At 42.7% G+C, this 16,064-nt stretch overlaps 1 protein-coding gene across 1 annotated transcript in view; it reads left to right on the top strand.

Moving 5' to 3' along the window:
• Nucleotides 1-4,937: 4,937 nt before the first annotated feature.
• LOC140191227 (uncharacterized) overlaps nt 4,938-16,064 on the top strand; it is a 129,005-nt gene continuing 117,878 nt past the window's right edge. Inside the window, exon 1 of the mRNA XM_072248416.1 lies at nt 4,938-4,994. Coding sequence (XP_072104517.1) covers nt 4,970-4,994 — 25 coding nt within the window. The 5' untranslated portion in view covers nt 4,938-4,969. The remainder of the gene's footprint in view (nt 4,995-16,064) is intronic.

The raw sequence follows: 16,064 nt of genomic DNA, 5'->3' as shown, positions 1-16,064 counted from the left end.
GACCAGCCGCACCTGGCCAAGGCGTCTGGCGGGCGGGCGGGCGGGAGGCTCGAGTTCGGGCCCGGGGCCTCGGGTCGGGCAGCCCGGCAGGCGGGCGGGTGGCAGGGCGTCGTCCTTCTCGACGGCGGCGCGCACGGGCGTGTCGGACACCCCCACCCCCCACCGGGGAGGCTTGGCGGGCACCGCTTGCGCAGGTCGCTCTTCTCCGGTCGGAGGGCGCAGCCGCGCGTGGTACCCTCCCGCTCTCTCCGGCCTCGCTTCGCGCAGCACGAGTGCGGCGCCCTACCTGTCCACACAGCGTGCGCTGCGAGTTCGGAGGCTGTCGGCTGTGAGAGGCAATTAGTCATGACATAATTTTCCCCCTCATATCTGTTGAGAACACTGATATGTAGGCCTGGTGACATTGCTGTCGTACAGATCAAGGGTCTGATATTTTGGCTATCGTGTGCACGAGGGGTTTGTGATCAACGAACGCTGTGAAATGGCGACCCTTTAGAAGAAAATGAAAATGGCAGACAGCCAGAGAGAGACGGAGTGGCTCATGGTCAGACGTCCTGTCCTTCCTTTTGGGGGATAGGAGCTGCTGACTGAAGAAGGCAAACTAGAGGGCACAGACTCAAAATTGAGGGGGGACCTTTTAGAATAGAGGTAGGAAGGATTTTTTTTTAGCTATTGAGTAGTGAATCTGTGGAATGCTCTGCTACAAACTGCGGTGGGGGGCAAGTCTGTGAGTATATATAAGGCAGAGATTGATTGTTTCCTGATTGGCCAGGGCATCAAATGATATGGCGAGAAGGCAGATATATGGGGTTGAGTAGGATCTGGGATGAGCTATGATGGAATGGCAGAGCACATTCAATTAGCTGAATGGCCTAATTCTCCTCCCATGTTTTATGGTCTAAAACGGGAAAGCAACAGTAATTCAAATAACTATGCATTACAAATTGCTGTACAGAAGAGCATCTCTGAATGCAGAACATATTGAATGTGAAGTGGGTGTGCTACAGCAGCAGAAGACCAAGGACATACATTCCGTGACCACTTTATTGTGTACAGGAGGTAACTCATAAAGTGGCCTCTGGGTGTAGGTGATTGGACAAAAAATATAAACAAGATGGATGCAACACAACATTGCTGTCTCTGGTGGCAAAATGCAGGCTGCAAATTTTCTCCACCACCCCCACCCCCACCCCCATATGTGGTTGTTAGTTTGTGCATATTTGTAGTTTCCTGAGAGATAACAAAACTGTGAGCAGCTAGTGTGAGCGTGACACCTCCTGCCCTGGATGCAATCATTTTCCAGCAAGCCCTCACAGCAGCAGTTCTTTGAGGGATAGGAGCAGTTAGCAGGAGATGTGGATGGTGTTAAAGTGGTTTTCACAGTACTCGAATGCTCTGACTCCCCATTCACACCATATCCTGTGTTCTCACTGCCCAGGGATGATCTAAACATCAGCCCAAGCCTTGAACCCAGTTTCTGTAAATTTCTTGCTTATCTCTTCAACATCCTTCTTGCAATAGTTTTAGAGTAGCAGGGACAACATTAATCGCTTACTGTATATTGTTTGGACTGGGTGGTGACCGTAACCTTCATTTGTGGAAGGATGTTAATTGTGTTTTCTCGATAAGCCCTCAATGTTATGGTCATTGTAACTGCATAAGGCCAAATATCAGTGAAACAAATGAGGACTTCTATTTGGAAGCTCCTCTCACAGTTTCAATCATTCCAGAAGCTGGAGCTCATTACTGAAACTCAGCAGGTCACGTATCGTCTGTGGAGGGGAATAGACAGTCGACATTTTGAGTTGAGACCCTCTTCTGGACTGGAAAGGAAAGAGTCTTATGTCAGAATCAGAAGGTGGGGAAAGGGGAAACAAGCTGGCAGGTGATAGGTGAGACAGGTGAAGGGGAAGGTGGGTAGGTGGGATGAAGTAAGAAGATGGGTGGGTGAATAAGTGGAAAAGGTAAAGGGCTGAAGAAGAAGAAGGAATCTGATTGAAGAGGGCAGTGGACCATGGAAGAAAGGGAAGGAGGATGGGGGACTTGAGGGAGCTAATGAGGGAATGGTAAAAAAGAGAGGAAAGGGGAAATTGTAGGAAATGACCTATCAAACAGTGGTAAAGGAAGGCAACTGGACTTGCTGTGTTGTCTATAACATATTTCTCCACTCATACGAGAAGCTTCTTCAAGGCTAATCCATGGTGGGTAATTTTATTGGCTGAAAACTCTGAGTTATTTAAATGATTAGAGGTGTGAACTTTTGTGGAGACGCCAGGGGTGGAGGAGGGGGATGTGTTAGGACTGCATTGTAGGTAACTGATAGGTAGTGTCATACCCCAACCCCTCTGTTCGGCAATGGGTTTTCCAATTTGACAAAGATGGCTTCTTTAACGCCTCTTACAAACCACCTGTCCTCCCTGTACAAAATGTGCACATTGTTATCATCAAAGGAGTGTTCCTTGTCCTTTAGGTGTAGATACTGTATACAGCTGAGTCTACCTGAGGTCAAGACTTCCTATGTTGGGCCAGCCGTTTGTGGTGGTTGTTTTGCCTCACCAAGATGCAGATCTATGCAGTTCTCATTGTATTGGTATAGCCTATACAATATTGCTCTGTTTATTTCAAAAAGCACCAAATCCCTGTGTTTTCACTCCAAGGTTCCTACAGCCAAGCATAAACAGGACAATATTGTATATTCTATCCAATGGATGGCAAATGGCACAGATCGTTGTCAAACTGGAAAACCAATCCCTGAAAAGACAGGGTGAGGTACGACAGCACCTATCAGTTACTTACAATGCAGTCCTAACAACTCACAGAGTTTATAAGCTGGAAAACTACCCATCATGGATGAGAACTGAAGAAGCCGCTCGGATGAGTGGCGAAATGTCTTCAAGACACGACCCACCCAGCCAACACACTTTTCGTCCCTCTTCCCTCCGGGAGAAGGCTCAGGAGCTTGAAGACTAGTATGGCCAGATTTGGGAACAGCTTCCTCCCAACTGTGATAAGACTGCTGAATGGATCCTGACCCGGATCTGGGCCGTAGCCTCCAAATATCCGGACCTGCATCTCAGTTTTTTTGCATTACCTTACCTTCCATTTTTCTATTTTCTATTTATGATTTATAATTTAAATTTTTAATATTTACTATCAATTTGTAATCCAGGGATCGGGAAGTGCAGAATCAAGTATTGCTATGATGATTGTATGTTCTAGTATCAATTGTTTGGCGACAATAAAGTATAAAGTATAAAGACAACACAGCAAGTCCAGTTGTCTTGGTTTACTACAGTTTGATATACAATGACCTGGGCGACTGAGAACCTTGATCGACATATTGGAAGTTACCTTTCTCCGTCTTCCTGCTTCTCCTCCCTCCTTCTCTATTTTTCCATTCTGGTTACCCTCTTGACCCTTCTCTTCACCTGCTCATCACTCCCTTTTGGTTTCACTCCTTCTTCCCTTTCTTCCATGGTTTTACCTTTACCAGTTCTTTACCTCTTCCAATATCACCTCCGAACTTGTGACTTCACCCCCCTCCCCCAAAAATTCACCTGCCCTGTCACCTTGTCTTACCTATCACCTGACAGCGTGTACTCTTTCCCCTCCCCCACCTTCTTATTCTGGCTTCTTCCCCCTTCATTTCCAGACCTGATGAAGGACCTTGGGCTGATTGGGAGGGATTTTCAAACTCTCATTGCTACAGTGGAAGTTCCTACCTGCTTCAAAAGGGCAATAATTATACCAGTGCCCAAGAAAAGCAGGTGAGCTGCTTTAATGACTATCATCCAGAAGCACTCACATATATGGTGATGAGGTGCTTCGAGCGGTTAGTTATGGCTACAATTAACTCCCATCTCAGCAAGAACCTGGACCCAGTGCAATTTGCCTATCACCACAGTATTCTACGGCAGTTGCCATCTCATTGGCTCTTCATGCAGCCTTAGACCTACTGGACAATACAAATACCTATTTCAGGATGCTGTTTATTAACTACAGCTCAATGTTTAACACAGTCATTTCCACAGTTCTGAATGAAAAACTCCAGAACCTGGGCCTCTGTACCTCCCTCTGCAATTAGATCCTCAACTTTCTAACTGGAAGATCACAATCAGTGCAGATCAGAAATGCCATCTCCAACTCGCTGACAATCAACTGGTATACCTCGTGGGATGAACACTTAGCCCACTGGTCTCCTCCATCCATGCCCATGACTGTGTGGCTAGGCATACCTCTAATTCCATCTATAAATGTGCTGACGATAGAACTACTGTTGGCAGAATTTCAAATGGTGATGAGAAGGCCTACAGGAGCAAGATTTATCAGCAACTTGAGTTGCGTCACAGCAACAACCTTGCACTCAATGTCAGTAAGATCAGAGAACTGATTGTGGACTTGAGAAAGGGTAAGGTGAGGTAACACACACAAGTTCTCATTGAGGGATCAAAAATGGAAAGTGTGAACAATTCCAAGTTCTTGGGTGTCAATGTCTCTAAGGATCTGTCCTGGACCCAACATACCAATGCAGCTACAAAGAAGGCAGGACAGTGGCTATATTCATTAGGAGTTAGAGGAGATTTGGTTTGTCACCAAAGACATTTGGCCCCTTATTGAAATGATGATTGGGAACCAACCTCATGATGCCCAACAAATATAAGCCTTTTCAGTTTTACACAAGAGATTCTGCAGATGTTGAAAATCCAGTCTGACACACAGAGGAGGCATGAGGAACTCAGCAGGTTAGGCAGCATCTATGTAGGGGAATAATGAGCTGATATTTCATGCTGAGACTTTCATCGGGACTCTTGCCTTTAGACGTTTTCAGTAAGAGAGTTTCATTTCCTTCTCTATTGATGAGTCAGTGTGATGGTGAGATTATGCAGAGTATAAAACCCAGAGCTCACAGCGACAGCTGACACACTGACACAAGAAAGAGCGAGGTGTGCAGAGATTGGGTCTCAGCATCATGAGCAGCTGCCTCCTTCTTCTGGGTAAGTGTTAATTCTGGAATATTTCTCTTTCTGTCCCTGGTCCACTCTTTTCCCTCCCCTCCCTCTCCCTCCCCTCTCTTTCCCCTCTATTTCGCTTTTCTCTCTACTGTCTCTCAGTTCTATTTCCCTTTTCCCTCCTGTCTCCCTCCTCTCTCCCTCCCCTCAATTTTCCTCATCCTATTTCTGTTGCTTGTCCATTCTTTTCTATTTCCAATTCTACAATAGTACCCCCTTTTTTCAGGTTTGCCAGAAAGATTGGGATTAGGGTGGAAGGCAGTACGCTCATATTGCATGAGGTTCAAATAAGAGAGAGGAGTGCTGAATTTGAGACAGCTGATGACTTGTTGTCAGTTAGAGATAAAAAGCTCCAGAGGAATAAGAAGAACTCATGTTCTCAATATTGTTTATTTATTTATTATTTGTTTTGTTTTGTATTTTCAGAGTTTTTTTTTTCTTTTGTACGTTGGTTTTTTGTCTGTCTTTGGAGTGACAGAGGCTGAGAGGTGACCTGATAGAGGTGTATAAGATGATGAGAGGTATTGATCGTGTGGATAGCCAGAGGCTTTTTCCCAGGGTTGAAATGGCTAACTTGAGGGGACATAGTTTTAAGGTGCTTGGAAGTAGGTTCAGGGGTATGTCAGAGGCAAGTTCTTCACACAGAGATTGATGGGTGCATGCTTCCAGGATGCTGTATCGGCAAGTGTGCGGCGCTGGAGGTTTACCGTCTGCGTGAGATGATGGGACTTTCGAGAGACTTTGAGACTTTTACCGTGCCCATGGTCTATTATGGTATTGCTGTTGTAACTATATGTTATAATTATGTGGTTTTTGTCAGTTTTTAAGTCGGTTTGTCATGTGTTTCTGTGATATTATTCTGGAAAAACGTTATATCATTTCTTAATGCATGCACTACTAAATGACAATAAAAGAGGACTGCGTGTCCTCATAATCTAATAATCTAATGTGCTGTAGATTTCTATGTTCTAAATTCTATGTAGGCTGATCCAGAAGATTAAGGCACATGGGATTGATGAAGAGTTTGTAAATTTGATTCAAAGTTGACTTAATTATAGAAGACAGTAAGTGGTGATAGAGTGGTGTTATTCTGACTGGAGGTCTGTGACCAGTGGTATTCCACAGGGATCAAAGCTTGGAGCTCAGTTGTTTGTGCTACATAGAACTGACTTTAGCGAAAACATGGACGGGTGGGTTGGTAAGTTCGCAGATCATACAAAAAAATTAGTGTTGTTATGGATAGTATAAAAGATTGCCAAAGGAGCACCTGTATATGCCAACCTATCTTTTGTAAATAAGGGTGCCAAATATTCAAAAATGTATCATATTTATCTCTTAAATTATAAGTAATTTTTTCAAATGGAATACAGCTAAAAATTTCGTTATTCCAACGATCCATACTTAAATATGAATCCGATTTCCAAGTAACTGCAATAGCCTTCTTGGCTACTGCCAACTCAATTTTTATAAATTCTTTCTGGTATTTATTCAATTTAAGTTTCAGTTTTATTCCTTCAATATCATCTAATAAAAATAATATAGGGTTATATGGAAGTTGAGTTCCAGTAATTTGTTCCAATAAAACTCTTAAATTTATTCAAAAAGGTTGAATTTTGGAACAGGACCAAGTAGAATGTAAAAAAAAGTACCAATTTCTTAATTACACCGAAAACATTGATCAGATAAATTTGAATTTAATCTATCTATTTTTTACAGTGTAATTTATAATTGGTGTAAAAAATTATATTGTACTAATCTGAGTCGAACATTTATTGTATTTGTCATACTGTCAAGACATAGTCTTGACCAATTTGTTTCATCAATATTAATACTCAAATCAATTTCCCATTTTTGCCTTGACTTGTGGATTTCTTGTTTAAGTGTCTATTTTTGAATCAGATTAGACATAAAAGAAATTTTTTAATTTTTCCTTTTTAAATTAAAATTTTAATTTCATTAGGTTTCGGCAAAAACATTGTTGGACCCACTCTGTCTCTTAAATATGCCCTTAATTGAAGGTAACAAAAGAAAGTGTTATTTGATATATTATATTTATTCTTTAATTGTTCAAATGACATCAGTATACCTCCTTCATAGCAGTCTCCCATACATCTAATTCCTTTTTGGTACCAGTTATATAAAAGTTGATTATCCATTGTAAAAGGAATAAGTCTGTTTTGGATCAAAGGTCTCCTTGCTAATAAAGATTTCTTTATTTCATTATCAACATTTATCTTATTCCATAGATCAATCAAATGTTTTAATATAGGAGATTCTTTCTTTACCTGTAGCCATTTAGATTCCCATTTATATATAAAATCTTCGAGTGTATTTTCTCCTGTCTTATCTAATTCTATTTCAATCCATGCCGATTTTCGTTTGTCAAAAAAAGATGCAATAAAGCTAAGTTGATTTGCTTTATAATAATTCTTAAAATTTGGAAGTTGTAACCCTCCTAACTGAAATTTCCATGTCAATTTTTCCAACGATATTCTTGACATCTTACCTTTCCAAAGAAATTTCCTCACACATTTATTTAACTGTTGAAAAAATTTCTGTGGCAATTGTATTGGTAGTGTTTGAAATAGATACTGTAGTCTAGGAAATATATTCATTTTTACAGCATTGACTCCACCCACTAATATTATTGGTGATATTATCCATTTGTCAAGATCTTCTTGAATTTTTTTCAATAGTGGTAAATAATTAAATTTATATAAATTCTTTATATCATTATCAAGCCTTATACCTAAATACTCTTTACCGTTGGCCATCTAAATTGGGTTGCTAATTGACATTGACTATAGTCTCCTTTAGTAAGAGGTAAGATTTCACTTTTATCCCAATTTACTTTATACCCTGTTGGTCCTTTGGGGAAAGAAACAAATAAATATATTAAATGTATTTCAAATCCCATAGACCATGTGGAGACCTTCCAAAATCCAGACAGTTTTTCTTTCTTTTTTCTTTTTTTTCTCTTTCTTTCTTTTCTTTCTTTTTTTTCTATTTCTTTCTTTTCTTTTAGGTAGGGGTATGTATCGGGGGAAGGGTTAAGAGGAGGGGGGAGGGTAGATATTATTATAAGACCATAAGGAGCAGAAGTCGGCCATTCGGCCCATCGAGTCTGCTCCACCATTTTATCATGAGCTGATCCATTCTCCCATTTAGTCCCACTCCCCCGCCTTCTCACCATAACCTTTGATGCCCTGGCTACTCAGATACCTATCAATCTCTGCCTTAAATACACCCAATGACTTGGCCTCCACTGCTGCCTGTGGCAACAAATTCCATAGATTCACCACCTTCTGACTAAAAAAATTTCTTTGCATTTCTGTTCTGAATGGGCGCCCTTCAATCCCGAAGTCATGCCCTCTCGTACTAGACTCCCCCATCATGGGAAACAACTTTGCCACATCCACTCTGTCCATGCCTTTCAATATTCACAATGTTTCTATGAGGTCTCCCCTCATTCTTCTAAACTCTAAAGGAATACAGTCCAGGAGTGGACAAACATTCCTCATATGTTAAACCTCTCATTCCCGGAATCATCCTAGTGAATCTTCTCTGTACCCTCTCCAATGTCAGCACATCCTTTCTTAAATAAGGAGACCAAAACTGCCCACAGTACTCCAAGTGAGGTCTCACCAGCCCCTTATAGAGCCTCAACATCACATCCCTGCTCCTATACTCTATTCCTCTAGAAATGAATGCCAACGTTGCATTCGCCTTCTTCACTACCGACTCAACCTGGAGGTTAACTTTAAGGGTATCCTGTACAAGGACTCCCAAGTCCCGTTGCATCTCAGAACTTTGAATTCTTTCCCCATTTAAATAATAGTCTGCCCCTTTATTTCTTCTGCCAAAGTGCATAACCATACAATTTCCAACATTGTACTTCATTTGCCACTTCTCTGCCCATTCTTCCAATCTATCCAAGTCTCTCTGCAGACGCTCCACTTCCTCAGCACTACTGGCCCCTCCACCTATCTTTGTATCGTCAGCAAACTTAGCCACAAAGCCATCTATTCCATAATCCAAATCGTTGATGTACAATGTAAAAAGAAGTGGCCCCGACACGGACCCCTGTGGAACACCACTGGTAACCGTCAGCCAACCAGAATAGGAACCCTTTATTCCCACTCTCTGTTTCCTGCCAATCAGCCAACGCTCTATCCACGTATGTAACTTTCCCGTAATTCCATGGGCTCTGATCTTGTTAAGTAGCCTCATGTGTGGCACCTTGTCAAAGGCCTTCTGAAAATCCAAATATACAACATCCACTGCATCTCCCTTGTCTAGCCTACTGGTAATTTCCTCAAAAAATTGTAATAGGTTTGTCAGGCAGGATTTTCCTTTAAGGAATCCATGCTGAGTTCTGCCTATCTTGTCATATGCCTCCAGGTACTCTGTAACCTTATCCTTGACAATCGACTCCCAACAACTTCCCAACCACCGATGTCAAGCTAACAGGTCTATAATTTTCTTTTTGCCTCCTTGCCCCCTTTTTAAATAGCGAAGTGACATTTGCAATCTTCCAGTCCTCCGGAACCATGCCAGAATCTATCGACTCTTGAAAGATCATCGCTAATGCCTCCGCAATCTCCACAGCTACTTCCTTCGGAACGAGGGTGCATTCCATCTGGTCCAGGAGATTTATCTACCTTTAGCTTATTCAGCTTCCTGAGTACTTTCTCTGTCGTAATTGTGACTGTGCACACTTCTCTTCCCTGCCACCCTTGAGTGTCCGGTATCCTGCTGTCTTCCTCAGTGAAGACTGATGCAAAATACTTATTCAGTTCCTTTGCCATCTCCTCATCTCCCATTAAAATTTCTCCAGTATCATTTTCTATCGGTCCTATATCTACTCTCACCTGTCTTTTACTCTTTATATACTTGAAAAAGCTCTTTGATACTATTTGCTAGCTTCCTTTCATAGTTAATGTTTTCCCTCTTAATGACCTTCTTAGTTTCCTTTTGTAAGCTTTTAAAAACTTCCCAATCCTCTGTCTTCCCACTAATTTTTGCTTCCTTGTATGCCCTCTCCTTTGCTTTAACTTTGGCTTTGACTTCTCTTGTCAACCACTGTTGCATCCTTTTTCCATTCGAAAATTTCTTCTTTTTTGGAATATACCTGTCTTTCACCTTCTCGCATAAATTCTAGCCACTGCTGCTCTGCCACCTTTCCCGCCAGTGTCTCTTTCCAGTCAACTTTGGCCAGTTCCCCTCTCATGCCACTGTAATTCGGCTTCTTGTTTTCAAATTTCACAGTGAACTCAATCATTTTATGATCACTGCCTCTAAGAGTTCCTTCACCTCAATCTCTCTAATCACCTCCGGTTCATTACACAATACCCAATTCAGTACAGCTGATCCCCTAGTGGGCTCAACAACAGGCTGTTCTAAAAAGCCATCCCTCAGACATTCTACAAATTCTCTCTCTTGAGATCTGGTGCCAACCCGATTTTCCCAATCCACTCGCATGTTAAAATCCCCCACGATTATCATAACACTGCCCTTCTGTCAAGCCTTTTCTATTTCCTGTTGTAATTTGTAGTCCACATCCCTGCAGCTGTTTGGAGGCCTATAAATAACTGCCATCAGGGTCCTTTTACCCCTGCGATTTCTTAGCTCAACCCATAAAGATTCTGCATCTTCGGATCCTATATCACCTCTTTCTAATGATTTAATATCATTTCTTACCAATAAAGCCACGCCTCCCCCTCTACCTACCTTCCTATCCTTCCGATACACCGTGTATCCTTGGACATTCAGCTCCCAGAGACAAACATCCTTTAGCCACTTCTCAGTGATGGCCACAATATCATACCTGCCAATCTGTTGCTGTACGACAAGATCATCTACCTTATTCCTTATGCTGCATGCATTTAAGTACAATACCTTAAGACCAGTATTTGGTACTTTTCACTTTGATTTCACTGCAACTTTATTGCACTGCAACTCATCCCAATGGCTACAAATTTGCCTCATCACCTGCCTGTCTTTCCTGACATCTTTACTGCTCACTATCTTACATTTATTTCTGTTTTCCCCTTCTTCCGCTCTGTCATTCTGGTTCCCATCCCCCTGCCAATTAGTTTAAACCCTCCCTAACAGCTCTATTAAACTTTCCCGCCAGGATATTGGTCCCCTTTGGGTTCAGGTGTAACCTGTCCTTTTTGAACAGGTCATATTTCCCCCAGAAGAGATCCCAATTATCCAAGAATCTGAAGCCCTGCCCCCTGCACCAGTCTCTCAGCCACGCATTCATCTGCCTGATCCTACTATTCTTGCCCTCGCTAGCACGTGGCACAGGTAGCAATCTGGAGATTACTACCCTGGAGGTCCTGCCTCTCAGCTTCCTTCCTAACTCCTGGAAATCTCTCTTCAGGACCTCCTCCTTTGTCCTATCTATGTCATTGGTACCAACATGTACCAAGACAACTGGCTGCTCACCCTCCCCCTTCAGAATATTCAGGACCCGATCCGAGACATCCCGTACCCTGGCACCTGGGAGGCAACACAGCATGCGCGTATCTCTATCCGGCTCACAGAATCTCCTGTCCGTTCCCCTGACTATGGAATCCCCTATGACTACCGCATTCCTCTTCTCCCACGTAACTACGTTTGAAAACTCAATAAAAAAATTATTAAGAAAAAGATTGCCAAAGGATACAGCAGAATATAAATCAATGTTCAAATCCAAAGTAAATTTATTATTAATGTACATATATCTCACCATATACAACACTGAGATTCATTTTCTTATGGACATTCACAGTAAATACAAAGAAACACACAAAACAAGACAGACAATTAACTACTGATCAGTTGCAGATATGGACAGGATGATTTCAGGTGCAGTTTATATCTGGCCAAGTGTGAGGCATTTCACTTTGACACATCAAATGTAAACAGACAGTACACAGTTAAAGGCAGAACCCTTAACAATGCTGATATTCAGAAAGATCTTGGGGTCCAAGTCCATTGTTCCCTGAAAGTGAATTCACAGGTTAATGGGGTGGTAAGTAAGGCAATTGGCATGCTTGCCATACCTTTGAGGAATTGAGTTTAAGATTAAGGAAATTATATCGCCCAATGATAACATGGCGTCTTGATATGGCAATCAACCTAATCTGAGTTTGCACTTTTTTGTCTGCCTGCAGTTTCTTTGTAACTGTAACACTTTATTCTGCAATCTGTTCTTGTTTTTCCTTCTACTACCTCAATGCACTGTTGTAATGAAATGATCTGTAGGGATGACATGCATAACAAAGTTTTTTGTTGGAACTCAGTTGATGTGACATTAATAAATCAACTGATCAGTTTACCAGCTGTGTAAAGTTCTGGTTAGGCTGCAACAGGAATATTGCATTCAGTTCTGGTCGCTCCAGTCTGGGAATGATATGAGGCTTTGGAGAGGGTGCTGAAGAGATTTGCCGTGCTGCTGCCTGGATTGGAGGGAGTGCGTGGTAGGGAGAGGTTGCACAAACTTTGGTTATTTTCTTTGGAGTGACAGAGGCTGAGCGAAGGCCTGATAGAAGTTGATAAGATTAGAAGGGCATAGATAGAGCAGGGAGCTGGTATGTTTCTCTAGGGTTGAAATGTCTGATATTGGAGGATGTGCTTTTAATGTATTTATTGTGTGTGGGTGGGGTTGGGGAGGAGTTGAAAGACGTTGTGCAGAGTTTTTAACACAAAGTAGGTGATGCCTGGAATATGGTAGGCACATGAATAAGCAGAGAGAGATATGGACATTGTGTTGGCAGAAAGGAAGAGTTGATTTAATTGCTAGTTTAATTATTTCAGCAGAATACCGAGGGCCTGTTCTGTGGCAGGGTACAGAAGTAAGTACTGGGCCAATTGAATGAGTCCAGAGCCCAGTAAAGGTATTCTTTGCCCACCCCTTTGAGCATCTTTTCCTGGTTGAAGAGGGAGAGGAAATCAGTGGACTAACCCTCTGAGGATGTTGGACCAGATCTCAGACAAAACGGACATCACCCTAAAGGGACCAGCCATGAATTCATGGTATTATTCAGGGTAGATCACATGGGCCAGCACATGGCCCAGGGGGTGAATGTTCTCTGGGCAAAGATGCTGCCATCTGTGCTGAGGGAGGAGACTAGACTCGAGCTTGAGGAAATGACAGTCAGCAGACCCAAGTTAAGTCTTGATTTCAGGTTCTGTCTGTGGACTTTGCGCATTCTTCCTGTGAGCACAAGGTTCCTCTGGGTGTTCCAGTTGCCTCTAACATTCCAAGGATATACAGGGTTAATTATCACTGTAAGCTACCTCTTAGTAGGTAAAGACCAAAATAACCAAAGGGGAGTTGGTGGGCATTTGAGGGAGAAGGTTGCCTGGAAACAGGGAAATAAGAAGGGAAACAGGACAGATGGGATTGCTCTGCTGGAGCTGGTGTGGGATGGATGGGCTGAGTGGCTTCTGGGTGGCTCACAAGTCACTAACATGGCAATGACCACCCAGTGTCACGAGAGGAACATCCACTCAGTCACCTGGTTTTCCCAAGTTCTTGCTTCGAGCTTGAAAGCCCCGAGGATCTCGAAGTTCATCCTGTTCTGCTCTGGGGACTGACTTCTTGAAAGCTGACAAATGTCAGTTCCACCAATGTTAGGGACTATCTGAGGCAATGTTTGGAAGGTCATCCCACAAACAGTGCTGGATTGATCAGGTTAGAATAAACTCGGTTAAAAGTACAGGCTAAGTCTCCTATTCCCTCTGGATCCTTGACTGGGGGCAGAGCAGGAAAATAGTCAGAGATGGAGGGCCAGCTATAATTATCATAGTGACAGCACAGGCTTGAAGGGTTGAATGGTCCCATCCTATCTTCTATGTTTCTATGTGCAGGAGGGGCTATCATCGAGCATATCTTCATGATCTGGTGATGAAGCCTCCACCATTTCCCCACCGGTTAGAAGAGTGAGTCACAGTTCAAAGTATCAGGGACCTTGCAAATGAGTCTTAGTACATTATCAGCTGCAGGTCTGTCAGTGACCTCTCCAAACCCTGGCACCCATCCCAGGACAGGCTCCTTCAGAGCTTGACCCAGGAATTCCAACCCACACCTCTGCCTCTGGTCTGCCCTTCATATGTATTTGATTGGATGTCATAGAGGTAGCATTACTCTGTACGTAACTCATGTTGTCTCTGCCCACGATATATTTGATGGGACAATTACAAATTGGTCAGTATGACATTGTGGACGTCACTGAGTCGTGGCTGAAAGAAAACAATAGTTGGGGGCTTAACATCAAAGGATATACTTTGTATGGAAAGGACAGGCGGGACAGCATAGGTGGTGGTGTGGCTCTGTTGTTGGAGATGGAATTACATCTTCTGAAAGAGGTGGTATAGGGTCAGAGAATGTCGAATCTTTGTGGGTGGAGTTAAGAAACTGCAGGGATAAAAAAAATGGGAACATATATAGGCCTCCAAATAGTAGGCAAGATGTAGGGTTGAGATTGCAAAGGGAGCTGGAAAAGCCAAGTAATAAGGGTAATGACACAATAGTACGGGGGAACTTCTATATGCAAGGGGATTGGGAAAATCAGATTGTTGTCGGATTGGGAGGGAATTTGTTGAATGCGTAGGAGATGGCCTTTTAGAGCAGTTTCTGCTTGAGGCTACTTGTGAAAGGCTGTCTTAGATTGGGTATTGTAGAATAGCTCAGATCCTGTTAGGGAGCTTAATGTAAAGGAACCGTTAGGAAGTAGGGATCATAATATAGCTGAATTCATGCAGCAAATTGAAAGGGAGAAGCATATGTTACATGTATCACTATCGCAATGGAATAAAGGGAATTACAGAGGGATGAGGGAGAAGCTTGGCCAGGACTGAAGGAGGATACTGGCGGAGGTGACAGCAGGACACAGATTGCTGAAGTTTCTGGGAATAGTTTACAAGCGCGGGATAGAAGAAGTTCTGTAATTGCGAAGTTATAGAACCTGGGCCTCTGTACATCCCCCTGCAATTGGATCCTCAACTTCCGAACTAGAAGACCTCAATCTGTGCGGATTGGTGATAACATCTCCTCCTCGCTGACGATCAACACTGGTGAACCTCAGGGGTGTGTGCTTAGCCACTGCTCTACTCTCTCTATACCCATGACTGTGTGCCTAGGCATAGCTCAAATACCATTTATAAATTTGCTGCTGATACAACCATTGTTAGTAGAATCTCAGATGGAGACGAGAGGGTGTACAGGAGTGAGATATGTCAACTAGTGTCGCAGCAACAACCTGGCACTCAACGTCAGTAAGATGAAAGTGCTGATTGTGGACTTCAGGAAGGGTGAGACAAAGGAGCACATACCAATCCTCGTAGAGGGATCGGAAGTGGAGAGAGTGAGCAGTTTCAAGTTCCTGGGTGTCAAGATCTCTGAGGACCTAACCTGGTCCCAATATTATAAAAAAGGCACAACAGCAACTATACTTCATTAGGAGTTTGAAGAGATTTAGTATGTCAACAAATACACTCAAAAACCCCTATAGATGCACTGTGGAGAGCATTCTGACAGGCTGCATCACTCTCTGATATGGGATGCTACTACACAGGATTGAAAGAAGCTACAGAGGGTTGTAAATTTAGTCAGCTCCATCTTAGGTACTAGCCTACGAAATACCCAGGACATCTTCAAGAAGCGGTGTCTCAGAAAGGCAGCGTCCATTATTAAGGGCATCCAGCACTCAGGTCATGCCCTTTTCTCACTGTTACCATCAGGTAGGAGGTACAGAAGCCTGAAGGCACACACTCAGCGATTCAGGAACAGCTTCTTCCCCACTGCCATCCGATTCCTAAATGGACATTGAACCCATGAACACTACCTCACTTTTTAAATATATATTATTTATGGTTTTTGCACAATTTTTAATCTATCCAATATACGTATACTGTAATTGATTTAGTTATTTATTCATTACTTTGTTCTTCTTCTATATTGTGTATTGCATTAAACTGCTGCTGCTAAGTTAACAAATTTAACTACACACGCCGGTGATAATGAACCTGATACTGATTCTGTTTATTTCAAGGGTCATAAAA

This window comes from Mobula birostris, chromosome 32 (assembly GCF_030028105.1).
Source record: "Mobula birostris isolate sMobBir1 chromosome 32, sMobBir1.hap1, whole genome shotgun sequence".
NCBI lineage: Eukaryota > Metazoa > Chordata > Chondrichthyes > Myliobatiformes > Myliobatidae > Mobula > Mobula birostris.
Note: the sequence above shows the minus strand (reverse complement) of the source record. Positions and strands in the feature narration are given on the sequence as shown.